The 19,812-nt window shown below is 50.4% G+C and overlaps 1 protein-coding gene across 1 annotated transcript in view; it reads left to right on the forward strand.

Moving 5' to 3' along the window:
• The first annotated feature begins 18,229 nt into the window (after positions 1–18,229).
• The window catches only part of Tgm2 (transglutaminase 2), a 29,847-nt gene continuing 28,264 nt past the window's right edge, over positions 18,230–19,812 (forward strand). Inside the window, exon 1 of the mRNA XM_021155896.3 lies at positions 18,230–18,371. Coding sequence (XP_021011555.1) covers positions 18,362–18,371 — 10 coding nt within the window. The 5' untranslated portion in view covers positions 18,230–18,361. The remainder of the gene's footprint in view (positions 18,372–19,812) is intronic.

Here is a 19,812-nt window from a genome sequence, read left to right on the forward strand (position 1 = left end):
CTAACGTGTGTCTCATATCCCTAGGCTCTGAACACATTGTGCTAAGAGAGAGTTACAAAGAAAACATGGTGCTTAATTCTGTTTCTATGAAACGTCCAGAATAGACAAACCTAGAGGAATAGGAAGCTGATCCCTTGTTGCCTGTGATGCTGGAAGGGGGATGGGGGTGACACCTACGGTAGGAAGTGTTTAGGGATGGTTTTAGATTCCTGAAGCACACACTCTGGCCTCACTCTGTAGCCCAGCATCAACATCAGCCTCCTGTACATCCCAAGGCTGATATAATGGACGGACGCTGCCACAACTTGCTGAAGCCTCCTCTGGAAGTAAGGCAACACATATCCTAACGCTGGTCCTAGTGACAGACCTGTCACCTTCTGGGCTTTGTGGTGGAACACATTTAATGCCAGAGTCTTGCATCTCACAAAACAGCTGAGGGAATGAGGAAGGCTGGCCTAGTCCACGCAGGCAGAAACTCATTCTGAAGAGAGGCGTGCTGACAGGCTCCAGGATAATTTGTTACTCAGGGTTCACACCCAGAGCCCAGAAAACCACATTTAAACTGGAAGTAATTTAATACAGGAAACCGAGTTCTTGCGAAATCATTGAAAGACCTGGAGAAGTGGGCCTGAGCCTTTAGGATTGACTTTCAGGTGTCACACCAAGCTGGCCTGTCTAGAGAAGCCATCATCCATCCCTGTTGGCAACCCAGAAGCTTAGGAGTCATGTTCAGGAATGTGTGTACCTTAGCTTTAATCTGGGGGTTGGAGATACTGCTGGTACCCCAAACCATTTTTTAGCCCAGGAGCGGCTGATGGGCACTGAGACTCAGCTATGAAAAGGTGAAGTTTGAGGAGGTCACCTCCATATTCCTTTGTCTTTAAATGTCACACAAGCACTCACCTGTTTGTTTCCTGAGAGACAGGGTCTTAGTATGAGCTCTGACTGGACTCACACTTGGGGCAATCGCCCTGATTCTGCATCCTGATTGCTGGGATTTATATGACCAACCTAGACTCTTTCTCTCTCTCTCTCTCTCTCTCTCTCTCTCTCTCTCTCTCTCTCTCTCTCTCTCTCTGTGTGTGTGTGTGTGTGTGTGTCTGTCTGTCTGTCTGTCTGTCTGTCTATCTCTGTCTCTGTCTCTCTCTCTCCAGGTTTCCACAAATGCATCTTAATAGGCACAACCTCATTGATCTCCCACCCCTAGGTGCAAAGGAGTCTGGGAAATGCCATCTTTCTCCTTCCAGACTCTGCATACCAGAAAGCACACAGAAGGAGGTTGAAACGGACATTGAATCGTCGCCCTACTGTTTGAGCCCACAGCGACAGGGATGCCTCTATTTGCAGTAATGAAAACAGAGGGGAACAGCTTGAATGTATGGTAAAAGGGAATGGATAAAACAGTGCGTTTATCGAGTGAAGTTCTAGACCACCGATACACATGCTGCGGAAACGCAAGTGGCTTTCAGAAGCTTTAGACTGGTCAGGAGGCAGGTAGGAGCCACATTGGCGTGGCGACTTTCACAAGAGTAGGCACTGTGCTCTTCTTGTCCATCACCCGGCATGTACTTGGCACAGAGAAGGCTTTCAAGACCCAGATCTTGAAGGATGGCGTGATTCTTCACAGTGCATAGCTATGCAAGTCTACAGCTGTTTGACCATCAGAGAGCAAGGCTGGAGAGATATGACAAATATCAACAGTTGCTCTCCTCTGGTGATTTTTTTTCAGTGACTTTCCTGCTCCTCTTTTGGCTCTTTGAACTTTGTAAATGTCAAACAGTGAGCAGGCATCAATATCAATTAGAGCGAGCACAGATGTTCTCCAAGAGCCTCAGAGGGAAAACAAGCTGAGCTCATCGCTCTGTCTCATGTAGGGCTGGCCAAACTGGGCCCCCGCAGTGGGTACTGCTCTCTGCTTGCTAAGCCACAGTGTGAGTCTCATTCAGTGTTGGTGGGGGGAGGGGAGGTTCCTGTGTCTCTCTCTGAGAGCCTGAGGGGAACTGAGCCTCCGGGGTGAGGTTAACTCTGTCGCTACCCACAGTTCTCAGAGCAGCAGAGCCTGGAGACCCTTAGAAAAGGGTCAGTCTTAAATATTGCTGGGGCTAGCTCAGGTCACCCTCATGGTCTGTGAGTACAGGATCAATGACTCAGCCCATTGATACACCCAACCATACACCCATCAGGGCCCTGGGCCATTGCTGCACCAGCTCCCAAACCAGGACTGACACCAAAGCTCTCAGTTGTACCTAGGGACAGAGGCTTTCTGGAGATGGAAGGGCAGTGGAAAGCCTCCCTTTCCTCAGGGCTGTCCTGCCCATCACCTAGAGACCCTCAGGGAAGTGTGCTTATTATGGGCTGGAGGAGGAGGACTCTGCCACCCAGAACACACTAGGTGTGATGAGGCAACTTCTGTTCCTCAGTTTCCCTGCCTTTGCCAACAGCCAGCTGGTAGACAGGACTTCTGGTGACAGCTGCCCTCTTCCTTCTTGGTGCCCTCATAAGTTGGGAGGAGGTCAAGAGCACCCAACTGTTGTCCTCAGCCGTGTGGTATCTACCACACCCATCAGGAAGGCAGGAAACTGAGTCTCCAGAGGGGCAACGACACAGCCAGGAGAACACATTGGGAAAGAAATGTCTACAAAGAGGATCACTGTCCCCACCGAGGTCTTCTGAGAATCCAGGGCAGGCCCAAATGGAAGAGATGGAGAGCAGTGTTGCCAAAGGCTGAGAGAGGTTAGCCTCAGCCTCTGTCTCCCTCCCCTGACAGGTAGGTAGGAGCTGTTGTCCTGTGGGGATCACTACCACCTCTAGCCTCAATGGATTCATCTTTCGAAAAGGCCCAGGGCTGCTGGCGCCATAAAGTCCAACTCTAAAAGCACACAGCTAATGAGTCCACTGTCATCATCCCCAGACATGCCACTCCTGTTGCATCAAAACAATTGGCTCTTTTTTTTGTTTGGTTTTTTTTTTTTTTTTTTTTTTTTTGGTTTTTCGAGACAGTGTTTCTCTGTATAGCTCTGGCTGTCCTGGAACTCACTTTGTAGACCAGGCTGGCCTCGAACTCAGAAATCCGCCTGCCTCTGCCTCCTGAGTGCTGGGATTAAAGGCGTGCGCCACCACGCCCGGCAACAATTGGCTCTTTATAGGTCGGCCCCAAGCCTGGTACAGTTCACTTTGCTATCTCTGCCCAACTCGTTCACTCATTCCCTCCATGGGCCCTGAAACTCCCATCACGTGTTTCTCCACCCCTCCTTACCCCTCTGACTTGGTCCCGTGTGCACACCCAGGTCTCTTGGTTAGAAATACCATGCTCTGCCATATCTGCCTAACTCACACTGCAACCCTCAGACTGTTGCCTCCTCTGTGGAGGCTGTCCTGATCTTCCAGACAGCTCCTCGAGTCTCACACCCTCCCCTCCACAACTCTGAGCACAGGCTGTGAGCCACTAACCCAGTTAGCACCTCGGAACCTGCCTGTTGACCCCACGGAGACACTAGTTCCTCAACAAAACTCGGTTTCCAACTCAGGACACACGAGGGCCTCGGTAAGCGTCCAGGAAATTATTCTGTCAGTAAGTCAGTCTCCAAAGCACCCCACAGCTCTGTCTCTAAGTGTTTAGGGGTCTCTGACAATAGGAGTCATCATTTGCTGGCCTGGGGTGTGACACAGTGGCAGACTGCTTGTTCAGCAGCACAGTTCACCAGAAAAGAATAAAGAGGAGGGGAGAAGAGGAAGGCAGGGGAATGGAAGCAAGGAGGAACAGGCCAGGGTGGGGGTAGGGTGGGTAGGTGGGTGAATTGAACTAGCTACTTCTGAGGTCATGACCTCATGACATCTGTCTTCTGTCTGTGTTCTCACAGAAGTGACCAGTCACAGCCAGATGCTAAGCTGTCAGCTACTTCCTTCCACTAAAGAGGAAACAGAGAAAGTAAAACTAACTCTGAGGCCACACAACGGCCTCACGCGTGGGGCCAGATCTCCACTGTGGAGTCCTCTCTCTCCAAGCTTCCTGCAGATAAGGGACAAAGTTGGAGACGTGTGTCTGCCTGTCCTGTCTGGACAGAGGGAAGAGCCAGTGTAAAAGAGACAAGAGCCAACTCTGCCAGAGCTAAGGGAGCAGGGACAGCCCTGAGAGAGGAGGTCCAAGAACAATGACTACGACGGGCAGGTCCTGGAGTGTGGAGTAGCCAAAAGCAGATATCTAATCACCCCAGACTGGCATCAGTGACAGGCCAAAGTGTGATGTCACAAAATCCAGCTTGGTGAGACCAGTGAGTCTATTGGCTTTCTTACAGAGCACAAGTGAGGGATTGCTTGGTGTGTGACCCCCAAGCAATTGTATCTCAGCAAAGTCCCACCCCTACCTGGGTCACCAGCTCTAGCCCCATTACCACAGACCTGGCCACCACTGAGTTCTTCTGCTCTAGTTGCCATGGCTACAGGGCAAAGTCCAAGAATGGCATCTCATTATGGCCAGAGGAGAAGGTGCCATGGAACAAGAGGCCCATGAGCACTTGGGCTTAAGTAAAGTGGAGAGGAACCATTGCCAGCTCTGGAGCAGGGGAGTAGCGTAATTTAATTTAGGTTTTAAAGCATTGTTCTAGTTTGCTTTCTGTTGCTGAATGATGAAAAACATTCTGACCAAAGGCAACTTAGGGTAGGAAAGGTTTTAGTTTCTCTTACAATTCTAGACTACAGTTCATCTTTGAGGGAATCAAGGCATGCACCTGAAGGCAGGGCTGTTTGCTATTTCATGCATGCAGCATTATCTCCAAGCAGGGGGCTCACAGTTAAGGAAACCCTGGAGAGAAACCTGAAGGCAGGCATGCTGGCTCACTCAAAGGCTCAGACCTAGGGGATGGTGTCACCCACAGTGGGCTGGGCCCTCCAACATCAGTTAACTATGCAGACAATCACCTGTAGAGATGCTCAAATGTCAGTATGACCTGAGAAAGTCCTCAGTTAGAACTTACTTCTTAGAAAATCTAGGCTGTGTAGAGTTAATAGTTCAACCTAACAGGCCAGAAGTCTTTCTGACTACTATGTGGAAGGAACACAGATTAGAGACAGGGGAATAAGAGAGGAAAGGAGGGGCTGGTGAGATGGCTCAGTGGGTAAGAGCACCCGACTGCTCTTCCGAAGGTCCAGAGTTCAAATCCCAGCAACCACATGGTGGCTCACAACCATCCGTAAAGAGATCTGGCACCCTCTTCTGGAGTTTCTGAAGACAGCTACAGTGTACTTGCATATAATAAATAAATAAATCTTTAAAAAAAAAAAAAAAAAAAAAAAAGAGAGGAAAGGAGATCTATTCCAGGCAGAAGGTACTAGGACTGGGGTTGTCCTTTAGAAGAAGCAAGAGTACAGAAACCAGGGAACAGTAGTCCTGAGCAAGTCCCTCAGCTGTCCCATCTGTAAGAGGGTGGACCATGGTGGTCATTAAGCTGGTGTTCCAGGAGTCCTGTGGGCTTGGTAGGGAGGACTGGTGACAGTTAAAATCATGAGGACCTCTCTTGAGGAGTCCTAGGGACAGTCTCAGCTGAGCCAGAAAGGTTCCCCCGGAATGAGGGATGGCTGATATTGGGTTGCTCTGGAAAGAATGAACAGGGAAGGGAGGTGACACTTTGTGTTTACTTAGAGATGGGGAGAGAGGTGCAGCTGATGCAGGACGTGGGGGATCCACAGGGATGGACCCAGCACAGGTGTGAACCCGGCCCACAGATCCAGGCCCCAGCACAAGTGTGAACCCAGCCCACAGACCCAGGCCCCAGCACAGATGTGAACTCAGCCCACAGATCCAGGACCTAGCATGAGTGTGAACGCAGTCCCTAGATCCAAGACCTGGCAAGGGTGTGAACCCAGCCTACACACAGATCCAGGATCCGGCATGAGTGTGAACTCAGTCCACAGATCCAGGACCCAGCACAAGTGTGAACCCAGCCCACAGATCCAGGACCCAGCATGAGTGTGAACCAGCCCAGGCCAGCAAATCCCACCAGAGGCCACAGGCAGGTGCCCTCTCCTCAGCCTCAGTTTCCTCTATAAACACAGGTCTATGGAGCCATTATACAGAGAACTTCTCTGAGAATAACAATGTACGATCAGGTGAGGCAGGAAAGAGCAAGCACTAGAGATGGACTCACAGGAGGGGAGAGCCTGCACAGGGGCTGCCACCTAGGCATTAGTATACCCACCTCCTCATCCAACCATACCTACTGTGCGACAAATTGACCCTGGGAAGTGACAGGGTTAATCAAATCAGTTTTCAGATCGTGCAGCAACATTCGTTTTATTTTTAAAAGATGGGGGGACAAAAGCCTGTCAGGTCTCATTTAGAAACTCGAACATTCTGAAAACATTGGCTAAGAGAGGGGGCTGTGCCCACTTAGAAGGATCCTCTAACGGAGCGGCGCTAATCCAAGATGACAGGGGTATCTCTCTTTTTAAACCAAAAAGGCAGACGGAGCAAATTGCTCTTCTGGGATTGATGGCCTGGGATGCTAACTCGGTAGGGCGCCCAGCTGCTCCAACCCCCTGGAATCAGTAGAGAGGCAGATGATGACACCCCACCCCCCAACTCCTGTCACAGCAAACAGCGAACATGGCAGGAAGCGGAACCATCAGAAATGCACTGTTTGGTCCCATTTAATCTTTTCACAAATGGGAGATGCAGGTCTGGCCAGAGAAAGGATGGCCAGAATTTGCTTCAGTCAGTGGGAAGTCCCTGGTCAGTCCCTGCTTCCTTCATTAGTGAGGTGCATCCCTGCCGCCAAGGCTGGGGTTCCTGACACTTTACCTAGCAAGGAAGTCCTCAAGTGCAGTGTGTGTCCAGGAGCATACTGTTTGGAGTTCCTGAGTCCTGGTGTTCTGGGCAGATTGATGACAGATATCATTAAAGGGGAGAGGGGTTCCATGGAAGTCGCTACCACATTAGACGAGGAGACATCTGAGAGTGTCCGTGCAGTTTTTAGCTGGAAGATATCCCCCAAGTCAACTGGAGGGACATAAGGACAGCTTCAGACATTTACCAGAGAGTGAAGACACGGGTCCTTACAGAGAAGTACCTGGAGGCTTACAGCATCGCCAAGGGTGATGACCATCTGAAGGCAGTCACGTGTTCACACTGAAATAAATGATGGGACATTCCTGGCATGGAATACTACTTGGTTGTGAAAAGGAACAGGTGAGGTCTGCAGCAGCGTGGAAGCATCCACCATGCCAGTCTAAGTAAGGGAAGTAGGTTAGCAAAAGTCATATTTACCCAGGATTCCACCAGGACGGCATTGCAGAAATAGTGAACTCAGACACCTTACACCCAGGTTGGGCCTGGTGGCTCAGACTTGTAACACCCTGTGCTCATGAGGAGCTAAGACAGGAGGATTGCAAACTTAGGCATGTCTGGGATAAAGGGCAGGTTCAAGGCTAGCTTGGTTTTTTGTTTTTTTTTGTTTGTTTGTTTGTTTTTGGTTTTTCAAGACAGGGTTTCTCTGTGTAGCCCTGGCTGTCCTGGAACTCACTTTGTAGACCAGGCTGGCCTCGAACTCAGAAATCCGCCTGCCTCTGCCTCCCGAGTGCTGGGATTAAAGGCGTGCGCCACCACGCCCGGCTCAAGGCTAGCTTGGGCTCCTTAGTGAGACCCTGTCTTAAAATAAAAATTTTCTTTTTAAAGTGAGTACTGGGGCCAAAGCTCTGGGGTAGCCCTAGCTTAGCATGCCAGAGGTCCTGAGTTCTCTCTAGACATACCAGGGGTTGCTGGGCACAGAGAGGAAGTATCTGAGCTTGCAAAAGAGCCTGGGGGTGGGAGGCGTTGGAGTGCACCAGGAACTGTCTAAAATCTAGATCGTGACTAAGAATTCACACTATGACTGAGTCATATCTGACCTGCGTGAACTGTGCTATATGGAATCAGGATGGGTGAACTGGAAGTAAATATAATTCAGAGTCAAAACTAGAAAGGCCAAGCTTAAAGAATGTCACCTGTAGGTCCACTTACCACGATGCAGTTACTTGGAATGAATTAATTGCTGTTCATCTTTGAGCTTGGAAAAGGATTGTTAGTTTGAAGGGATCAACTAACATTTATTTTATCAGCAGAACTGCAATACATGCGTTCATTCCATCATAGTGGAGAGAAAGCAGGCCAGATGCTACTTCAAGTCTTCTTCCCACTCCAACACATAAGCGCCATGTTTCCCTTTGGGCTGACCTCACCCCAGAGTGGTAGCTTTGACAAACAGTAGGAAGTTGACAAGTGGCTCTGCTCAAAGCTTTGCAGATTACAAAGCGGCATTTGAGGAGGGTTGTTCTCTTTTTCAACTTGACATGTACGTCTTCTGCTTTCTCTCTGTGCTCCGTTACACACTTTCTGTCGGAACCCTAGAGACTGGTAGCAGTGCCTTGCTTGCTTCACTATTTTGAATTACCACTTCACAGGTATGCCTCTGCTCCTGATCCACGTTCCTCTCCAAAGAACAGAGAAAGAATGTGAAAGCTGTATCAACCTTAAACACAGAAGTAAATAAAGTGGGTGAAGCACCTGCTATTTTGTATGTATGCCTTACAGAACCACAACCCTGCAGAGTGTCCACAATCTTGTATAAAGGCCACTTTGACAGGGACATCTGTCTAGCAGCTTTCTGTTCAACCCCGGACTGATGCCACTTTGGTTAATCAGTCATCAATGACTATTTCACAATACTTGCTAGAGTTCGCATTTCCCCTTTAAAAACGTCCCTTTGTTCCCAGTGTTGATATACCCATGGCTTCCAATGGCTGCAATCTGAAAGCACAAGACTCTGTCTCCCCTGTTACAAAGTAGCTCTGCCTTTTCCTAATAAAATACTATAATTCTTTAGAGAGTGAAAAAGAAAGAAAGAGAGAGAGAGAGAGAAAGGCCAAGCTTGAGGAAAGGCTCGAACTGAAGCCGCTAGGAATGGACCAGCAAACTCCAACCCTTAGTGGTGGTTGTTGGTGTAAAGACCCAAAGTCCCAGGAGATTGTCTGATTGGCTGCGTTTGGCCTGCCCTTAGCTAGAATTGGATAAGACCATTTGATTGACAGTCTTAAGAGCTTGTAGAAAGGGACCATTATGCAGCTGCAAAACTTACTGGACCAACTGTGTCTTTAGAAGGTGCTATCAAGCCGGGTGGTGGTGGCGCACGCCTTTAATCCCAGCACATGGGAGGCAGAGGCAGGCGGATATTTGAGTTCGAGGACAGCCAGTGCTACACAGAGAAACCCTGCCTCAAAAAACAAAACAACAAAAGAAGGTGCTATCAATTTAGGCAGGAGAGATGCCCTTCCATGTGTGAACCGAATCTCCAAGTCCCAAGGTGACAGTGGGATCTAGCCTCAGTGTCTCACGGATTGCTACTACAAGCCCTCAGGAAGCTCAGGATACAGTACAGTGAATGTGTTTGAATTAGATGGACGACCTCAGCTGGGGCCCTAGAGGCTCATTTGTTTCCATGAAAGAAGGAGCGCTTGGCTCTGAATGACTGAACTGGGTGTGTCTTGCAGACACAACCCTGAGTCAGAGGGAGGGATGAGAAGCTGAGCAACCTTGCAGAATCCGGGCGGGCGGAGGACCCCAGCATCCCAGGCAGCTCCGCTGGGCCTTGGGAGCTTGGGTGGTCACCTGTGTCCTTTCTCAGCTGACCTTCTGTTATATCCCAGCAGTGTTGACTGCCGTCCCCGTCTCTTCTGTGCTCTGTGACCTTGGGCCACTTGCTTCACCTCTCTGAACATTGCTTTATAGAACGAGACCTTTTTCAAGTGCTTTCAAAACTTATGTCTGCGGTCCAGCAGCAAGCACCATTAATCCCAGTCCTCACCCCACCCCCAGAGGCAGAGGAAGGCAGATCTCTGAGAGTGCAGGGGCTAACCTGGTCTACATAATGAGTTCTAGGCTAGCATAGTGAGGCTGTAACTTTTTTTTTTTTTTTAAGACACTTAAACAGGACTGTGTAGTGTCCAGAAGCTCAGCGTGCAGTTGGGAAACCACAGGCTTCAGATGTGGAGGCCCCCCAAGTCTTCTTTCTTCCTAGCCCCATTTGTGGCTTTGGCAGGGATATGGCGCCAATATTCACAGAAGTATTTTCTCGGCTGACTGTGGGTGCAGGGGGGCGTGTCTCTTCTCTGTACTTCCTCCACCCAAGTTACCAGCACTCCTCTATTCTGGCGAATTCCCGCGTTTCCGTTTCCGTAAGAGCTCTGAGAGCTCAGAACAGCTCATTCATTCCTAAATTAACCTTCTCCAAAGTCCGGCGGCGGGAGGTCGTTTCTGCCCTTGAAAACGTTGTCTCCTCCCAGGGAACACTGAAACCTTTAAGGGCAGCAACCCACCCCGGCTGGGGCCCGCGCCCCTCCCAGAACCGCGGGCAGCTCTGGCTGGCTTTTTCCAAACCCTCCTCTGCGTGTTTACCTTCACTCTGTGAGCACATGTTTACCGTCTGTTCCCACACGACAGGGATGGTTTGTAGAGCCCCCACCTCCGCCCTGCAAATTGCTCTCTTTGCTCAACACTGAGACTCAGAATTCCTTTGAGCTCAACACAGAGAACGAGCTACTCCTGCCCACCCCCCGCCCTTTTTTTTTTTTTTTAACTGAGGAGGGATTTAATTCAGGGCCAAGCTAGCCTTGTGCTATGCCACTGAGCTGTACTTCTAGCCCTGTCTCTTTAAAAAAAAAAAAAACAAAAAATTTCTTAAAAAAAAAAGTGTGAGGGGGCACACATGCCGCTTGTTAGTCTGGATGTGTGTAAACGCAAGCACACACAAGGTCTACGTGAAATTGAAATTTCTTTTCTTGCTTGCTCTCCACCTTCATATTTATTTATTTATTATTTTTGAGGCTGGAGAGAAGGCTCAGTAGGCTGCTCTTTCAGAGACCCAGGATTTGATCCCAGCACTCTACATGGCTGTTCACAACTGTCTCTAACTCCAGGTCCAGGGAGATCCGAAGCCCTCTTCTGACCTCCAAAGGCACCAGGCTCATACACGGTACATATAGACACGCAGGCAAAACATCTGTAAACAGAAAAATAAAGATATGTGCATCTCTTTGAAAATGTCATACAAGCCCATCCTGAGATTTTCACTCCCTTCCTCTCTCTCACTGGCTCTTTCTCCTGCTAAAACCCTTTCTTTCTTAACAAGTCCAATGCCCCTCCCCTCTTGATCCACTTAGTTTCACTGGGGTTGCTGCATGAACATGAGCAGGAGGCTGGAATGTGGGCAACTTGGGAAAATGATACCGCCACCCCCCACCCAAGTCCCGTCCCTGGTTCCTAGTCAGGTCTTATTCAGCTCCTTCCTCCTGCAGGATACAATGTCTGCCTTTGTTTTTTGAGTCAGGGTCTCTCACTGACCCTGAAGTGTAAGGCTAGACTGGCTGACCAATGAGCTTCAGGGTTCCGCTTTCAGCTCCGCCCCAACCCCAGTGCTGAGATTACTGGCATGCCACTGTGTTCAGTTTTATAGGGTTCAGGGATCCAAACGGAGGTCCTCAAGTTTGCTTGGTAGGGCTTTACTGACTAAGCTATCTCCTCGGCTCCCTACCCCTCCCCTTCTTTTAGTTGCTATATTATCTTGGGCGTGGCTAGTTTATCAAAGCCCTCTTGGTCGCTTGGGTTGTGGCTGGTGTTTTATATAACATTTTATGTTGTGCAAAGTGAGTTTCAAACTCTTTCCCAGACGAGGGTCTGAGGAGGTAGGCTGTTCCAGAAAGCATTTTTAGGACATCAACAAAGACTAAAGACTGTTGCACCCAAAGCTTACACCCTGAGATGAGTTCAGTCCTCAGAACCCATAGTGTGAAGAAGAGAACTGACTCCCACAAGTTGTCCTCTGAACTGTGTGTGTGTGTATACGCGTGTGCGCTGGCTGTGGCACTGGCGTGTCCTCACACGTACACAAAGGAATACATATGCTGTCAGGGGAGCTGCACGTTTCAGGTGTGAGCTCTGCCGCTCACCAATGGCCAGATGTGCTTGGCTTCCTCTGCCTGTGGATCAGGGTTTGCAAAGGCTTCCGAACTCAGCCCTAGCTTTCTGCTTTTGTTTTTAATTCGCCGACACTATTCCTTCACATTCTGTCATTACATACATATCATTAGCTACAAATCACACGCCAGAAAAACACCATCCATTTAAAGTGGTTTTGGCAGGTTCACAAGTTTGGGCAGCCACCAGGATGTTCTAATTTTATAGTACTTTCTTTACATGCCCAAAGGAACCCTCGTCATGACCACCCATTCCGTGGCTTTTGGTGGCCAAGATCCACTCTGTCTCTGGACTCACAGAACCAGAGCTCTGTGGCACCAGGTTGGGCAGTGGAGGCTGGTTCTTCCTGCCCACATGCAATCCTGAAGTATCCCCGCCCCACCCCCAGTAAACAACCTCCTTCTGTGAGTGTTCAAGGTCTACCAAGTGTGATGTTAGACTCAGAGAGAATTCTGCCTTGCCGACACTGCCCATTTGCAGTGGAGCAAACTAAGGCTTGGAGTAGTATTATTATTGAGAGCAGTTGAAAGACAGGAAAAGTTTTGAGGCCATGAGGAGAGATGTGGAGGTGACTTCAGTCTGTCACTGGCTGGAATCAATATTTATCCAGAGCTAACAGCGGTGAAGGTGACCTGCATAAGAGACAAACTAGAGGTACCCCTTTCTGGTGATACCTCACATATGGTTGTTAAAACACCCAATGAACCATCCAAGATGCACGGTAACCTTATCACACTGCTTTCTGCAAGTCTGCGTGCTTCTCTGATGCCCACAGCCATGATTATAGCTCTATTTGTAATTTTTTTTTTTTAAATTGAGACAGGTTTTTATGTAGCTCAGGTTATCTGTCAGCTTCTCCATACAGCTGTACTTAAGATATTCAGATACATACAAATGCTTTTGAGTGTTTGTTTATTTATTTTTTTTTTGTTTTGTTTTTCTAGATAGGGTTCCTCTCTTGAACTAGGACCTAGCTGTCCTGGAACTTATTTTTTAGACCAGGCTGGCTTCAAACTCACAGAAATCCATCTCCCTCTGCCTCCTGAGTGCTGAGACTAAAGGTGTGTGCCATCATGCCTTGTGATGCTTCTCTTTTTTAAAGAATATTTTTACTTTATGTGTTTGGGTGTTTTGCCTGCATGTGTGTGTGCCAGGTGTATGCAGTACCAGTGGAGACCAGAAGAGGGCACTGGGACCCCTAGAAGTGGAGTTACAGACGCTGATGGGCCTTGTGGGTGCTGGGAACTGAACTCGGGACCTTTGCAAGAGCGGTAAGCTCCCTTACTCTGAGGGCATTTCTCCAGCTCCCCAGTTCTTTTCATAATAAACCCCAACTTGGGCTCGTCCTGGTTGGCCCTGGAATTCTTTGCTGTGTAAGCCAAGATTCAAGTTGCACCTGAGTAGACTTTCCTGCTGGCAGTGTTCTGTTGCCTTCTGTGACACACCCAAGATCACAGCAGAAAGTAGCTGGCAGAGCTGAACTTGAACCTATGTCCTGTTGTTGGGCTGTGACACTGCTAATGGAAGGTTTAAAAGGGTTTGTAGGTAATTACTGCTAATTGTTATTTGGAATCTGAAATTACCTGGGGGATGGACCTCTGGGCATACCTGTGGGGGATTACCTTGAAAGTCATCATCTATTGATATGGGAAGATCTGCCCACTGTGGGCAGCACCATTCCTTAGTTGGGACTCTGGAGTGGATAGAGAAAGGCTTCTTTCTCCTTCTCCTTCTCCTTCTCCTTCTCCTTCTCCTTCTCCTTCTCCTTCTCCTTCTCCTTCTCCTTCTCCTTCTCCTTCTCCTTCTCCTCCTCCTCCCCCTCCTCCTCCTCCTCCTCCTCTCCCTCCTCCTCCTCCTCCCCCTCCTCCCCCTCCTCCTCCTCCTCCTCCTCCTCTCCCTCCTCCTCCTCCTCCCCCTCCTCCCCCTCCTCCTCCTCCTCCCCCTCCTCCCCCTCCTCCCCCTCCTCCTCTTCCTCCTCCTCCCCCCTCCTCCCCCCCCTCCTCCTCCCCCCTCCTCCCCCCCTCCTCCTCCCCCCTCCTCCCCCTCCTCCTCTTCCTCCTCCTCCCCCCCTCCTCCCCCCCTCCTCCTCCTCCTTCCCCCCCTCCTCCCCCTCCTCCTCTTCCTCCTCCTCCCCCCTCCTCCCCCTCCTCCTCCTCCTCCTCCTCCCCCCTCCCCCTCCTCCTCCTCCTCCCCCCCCTCCTCCTCCTCCTCTTCCTCCTCCTCCTCCCCTCCTCCTCCCCCTCCTCCTTCTTCTTCTTCTTCTTCTTCTTCTTCTTCTTCTTCTTCTTCTTCTTCTTCTTCTTCTTCTTCTTCTTTCTCATTGTAGATGCAATGTGGTCAGCTACTTCAAATCACTGACCCCATACTTCCTCCAAAATGATGGACTATGACCTTGAACTGTGAGCTGAAGTAAATCCTTCCCTTTCAAGTTGCTCTTGTCAGAGGATTTTATCACAGGGACAGAAGAAAAACTGAGACAGGAAGGCTAGAAAGATATCTCAGTTGTTTCTGTATCTGACATGCAAGTGTGAGGACCTGAACATTGATACCAGAATCCACATAAAAGCTGGGTACCACAGTACACACCTGGATGCAATCCCAGCTCTGGTCGGCACGGACAAACAGAGGACATTTGACACTGACCTCTGGACAGAGGCTGTTGGCCTTCCAGTCAGAGCATGGCATTCCACACCCTTCACCTCCCCAGCAGCCTGGATATGCCATCCTCTCTGAAGGGTCTGGACTACCCCTTGACATTTCCACCCATCCCCTGTGCTAATGGCACCACTCCACCCACCATTTCAGCCCAGGGGAATGGCTCAACTGCCTTGGATCCCTCACACCAGATCCTGCTCATCCCTGTTAGTCACTGTTGGTAGAAAAGGAAAGGCCTCCTAGTCCCCCGTCTCTGTCCCACCCTTGGCTCTCCTCCCTTTCATGAAACTCAGAGTCACTTCTGGCCCAGGGACCTTTGCCCTATGGGAATGGACAATGTCTGGGAGCCCAGTCATGCTGTGTGACCTCAGGTTTGCTCAATCTCTGAGTCTAATCTTCCTCTTCTTCCTATCCTTTCTTGTTATTTTTCCCTCCAGCCTTTTCTAACTCATCCTTCTTTTATTTTATTTTTATTTTTTATTTTTTTCTGTAATGTCAAACACATTTTGGACACCCACAGTCTGTGACAAAACACAGGTCAGATGCATCAGCCACAGCCCGGAGGACTTCCCTTACTGGGAAGAGACTGACACAGGCCCCTGAGGGCTTCCCTATGGCTGGTAGAGACAAACCTTTTATCTGACGCACTTGACTATGTAAAGTTAGGCCGTCACCTCACCTCATGCCTCTCTTACATCATTTAACAAATGAGCAAAACTCATGTAGTGAGGCTTTCACAGAGTTCATGGCCATACATGGAGAATCTAAAAGCTCACCTTTGACACGACTGTGACACCAGCCTCCTTTCAGATGAGACCCAGTACTGAGGCCTATAGGATTCAGCGCTCTGGCTCAGGCAGAGTCCTTGGGGGGCAAGGGGGGACAGGGAGCTCTTCAGAGCATCCCAGCACACAGTGTCAGCATTGTGATCTGCTTCTTGTCCCTTGGGAGCCCCACTTTGTGAGAAAGTACCAGACATCTTCATAATGAAGTTTCTTGGTGATGTTTACTGATTCTTTACTGTGGGACCAACACTGGGTAAACAATACCTAATCCCCTCAGCTGGAGATGCGTCCATTTCGCAGAGGAGAGCCAGAGCTCAGAAAGGTCTAACAGCTTGAGGATGCTCCCATAAACAATAGTGAGCTCCGTACAGGAAGCTCAGATAACTGCACAGTCCGTTCCCAGCAAAGCATGGCAAAGGGTTCCACACAGTGGTCTCCAGGGACCTGCAACCCTCCACCACCTTCTCCACACCAGCAAGGCACTTCTGAGACTTTTTTTTTTAATTTAAAAAATAACTTAGTTTTATGTACATTGGTGTTTTGGCTGCATGTGTGGATGTGTGTGTGTGTGTGGGGGGGTGGGTGTCAGATCTTGGAGTTACAGACAGTTGTGATCTTCCACGTGGACCCTGGGTGTTAGATCTTAGAGTTACAGACAGTTGTAAGTTTCCATGTAGGGACCAGGAATTGAGCCCAGGTCTTCTGCAAGAGCAGCCAGTGGCCCCCGAACCAATAAGCCATCTCTCCAGCCCCCAGTGCTGAGTCTTATCTGCCCCTGTGAGGTATGACACAGCAAGGTCTCACAGATCTTCTCAACTGAAAACTGAAGTCAGAGTCAGGCAAGGGACCCAAGTCACAGGACTGAGAACCAAGTCTCTGAATCCAGTTCTGCCCTGGCCCCTGCCTGCTACCTTACTTAAGTCAATGGACCCAGTCCAGTATGGCGGCTTAAGGCCCTGAGCCACCACTCAATTGGCTACAGTTCTGTAGAAAGAGACAGAGAAAGGATGCAGTGTTGGCCACGGGGTGAGGAGCAAGCCTGTCGTTTCATGCTGAGTCCCTCACAGGCACCCGAAAAAACTGGTGGGACACCCCCACCATCTGCTCAGTGGATCACAGCTTGCTAATCCTGACCCCACCGGGACCTCTCACAGTGACCCCATGCATGCCTCCATTGTACAATGGGTGGGAGATACAATGGTTAAGGGAGGCCCAAGCCACACCACTGTTGGGGAACCTAGACAGGACTTTAAGGAGGAAGGGCTGTCACCATACAAATAGGGACACAGGGACACGATGGTAGCAAGAGTGACCGGGCCTCCACATCAGCCCTAGGGGGGCTGGCTGTGGGTTCTATGGTAGTCACAGCAGGGGTCTGGATGACTTCATAACATACCTGTTCTCTGAGGCACTTGGGTGGAGACAAAGGTAGGAAGAATGTGTCCTGGGATGGGAAAGGTCAACGGAGGCAGCTCTTACCTTCTCTGACAGGGCTGACACCCTTAGGCCAGCCTGGGCCTCAACAAGAGTCCCTAGGTGTTGACCACTTTGACTATGCCCCATTCAAACTCATGAGGAATGAATTCTTGTCCTTATTCCTCACAGGATGGAATGGAGGCCCCCAAAGGCAAAATACCTCCCTGATCCCCTAGCTGTCAGGGGCAGCGTGGGTAATCAAGAATCGCCTCTTGTCTGGTGGTCACTCACCAACTCCTCCCTCTGGTCCTTCACCAGTCAGGGAGCAATTTCTATAACAACTACCATAAAGTGGGGTGACCCCGGGGTCCCCAAGGACTGTATGGGCTTGTCTTGGCACCCTGAGTCACACTCAAATAGAGTCTGGGGGTATCCTCTCAGGTCAAAGCGGCCAATCATGCACAGTGTTCCAGAAGAAGGGCTAGAGGGATTCACAGGCCTATGCCTTTTCAAGAAGTTGCCCACTCAGGCTCCATGGTGGTAAGGGAGCTTAGCAAGCTGTCATCAGAGAAGCCAGGATGGAGTTGGTCCATGGGAAGGGTCAGCGGTACAGTGGTCCCTGGGCTCTTCTGGCTGTAGTTCATAGTGGGCTAGCACAGGGAGAGGGATGGGAACAGGAATAGGCGAGAGGATGGGCGAGCAATGGGTGGGTGGGGGATTATCGGAATGAGTGGCTGGGTGAGACAGGAAGGGTGTGGGTGTCTGTGGGAGTCCACGTGCCAGTACCTGCGCTCCTGTCTGCCAAGAGTCTATAAGTGCCCACATCCAGATACCTACGCATTTGAGGGTTATATGGAGCTTAGTGGAAACCCAGCCCCGTGTCTGGCTATGTCTATGTCCTGGCTCTCTAGGTTTGCAATGTGACTTAATGTGGGATATTCCTTTAAGCTTTGTGTGTCCAAAATTGTTAGTTGATTCTATGGGACTATGTGTGGATCTCTATGGCTATCTGTCGGCTTGGTTGTGTGTGTGTGTGTCTGCTCCATGTGCATGTGTGTATGGCGTGTTCAAGTGTTTACATGCAGTATGTGTGTGTATAGTGTATACTTGTAGATGGTTTATGTGCATGTGTATATATGGATGTGGTATGTATGTGCACATGTATCTGTGTGTGGTATATTCATGTATATGTGTGGAGAGGTGCGTGTTCTTGGCCACTGGTTTGGCCTGTGGATCTTATCTCTGTGTTTAGGGTATTGGTCACACGCTCCAGGTGTCTGTTCCGAGGTCGTCCTGTGTCCAGCAGGGGGCGCTCCCGGCAGCCTTAGTTCCCGGACAGACAGCCGGGGGTGTCCGCCCCGCCCCGCCCGGGGCCCGCCCGGCCGCCTGGCCGCCGGGCCGCCCTGGGCTATAAGTTCGCGCCGCGCGGCTGGCCCGCAGCACCGCGCTGGTGATCCTCGCTTGAGTGTCCCGCTGCGTCTGAGCTGTCGCCGCTAGCCTGGCCATGGCAGAGGGTGAGTGAGTGCCGGGCCGCGGGGAGGTAGAGTCCGGAGCAGGCTGGGCTGTCTCCAAGGCTCCAGAGGAGAGCGACAGGTGGGCCAATGGGAGGCACCTTGCTGGCCCTGAATTGTTGGCCTCAGTTTTCCCCACCCCAGGGCATAGCCGTTAATTCTAACCCTGGATGAGGTGAAAATGCTACCCAGAAGGTGTACTGGGAAGGGTAAGGTACTGTCATGGGTCTCCCAATTAGTAGTTAAGAACTGGGACCCTGCTGAGTGCCAGGTGCAGAGGAGCCACTCAGGGATGCTGGCCAGCACAGGGGGCACTTGGCTTTCCTCTGTGCCTGGAAAGGGGTACAACTTTCCTGGCTGATTCTGTGGTCTCAATCCCAGCATCTGGTGGAGCACTGCTGAAGCCAGGCCTGCCTGTTCTTTCAGGTCCTCTTGAGCCCTCGTGTTCTCCAAGCCCAGATTCTCCTTGTTGAAGCTCAGGGTTCCCTGCTGTAAGTTAGGGGCAGTTGGACCAGCCTTGGTACAGCCACAGGGCTGAGAAGAGTGGAGAGGGTCCAGGGTCCTGCTCATTCCCTGCCTGCCTCCTTCATGTGCTCACATGTGTGCATGGGAAACACACGGGATCACATGAGTCAGGACTTGTACAATGGAGGATGTTCCTAACACGGTCAGACCAGAATCCCAGCTGACTATAAGGTCAAGTCCATTCAGGGATGGCATCTGCCTGCACTGTGACCTCAGGGAAGGGACATGAGGCAAGAGAGGGGATGTTCAGAGGGACCTGAAGCAAACAGGGAAATTCCAGAGGCCTTGGTCACTCCCTTTTCTGAAACCTCAACAGGCTGTGAAGTGTCACCTAAGGGGCTGCTTATCTGCAAGGCAGTTTTCCATCCCTATCCCCAAATTCTGGGGGACCTCAGAGATAGCCCAGGATTACTATGCTGGGGCTTCCTCCACCAAGGTTCCCCCCCGGCCTCTATGACTCTGAACCCTGGCTACTGCACCCTTCAGCCTGTGTGGGTGGGGTACTCCACCCTGTCTCCCCAGGCCAGGGGATGGTTGCCACCAGGGCTTCTAGAAAAATGGCCTTTTTCCTGCCTGAGCCTTCCAAAGTTGAGGATTTTGTGGGTCTGCCCAGCCTCAGTAGCAGTGGCGTTAACTTCTTTGCTGTGGTGTGGCCGGTCATTACCAGGGAAAACCTATGAGTCTTGCTACAAATCAAAAAGGCACCTGCTATACGACCAGGGCCACAGACCTTTCACTTGAGGTGGTTTTTGGAGAAGCCTTCTGCACTTCCAGGATGGTCTCCCTGAATTTGGAATTCGTGCACAGCAGGGGGCCCGGCACCTAGGCTGGAAGACTTTGGGCCAGTCCTCACCCTGGGCACATGTCCTTCAGTGGCCTGAAATCTCTGAGAGTGTTGTGCCTACTCTCAAGCAGAAGG

The sequence above is a fragment of the Mus caroli genome, unplaced genomic scaffold (genome assembly GCF_978045245.1).
Source record: "Mus caroli unplaced genomic scaffold, Mus_caroli_1 scaffold_2, whole genome shotgun sequence".
Taxonomy (NCBI): Eukaryota; Metazoa; Chordata; class Mammalia; order Rodentia; family Muridae; genus Mus; species Mus caroli.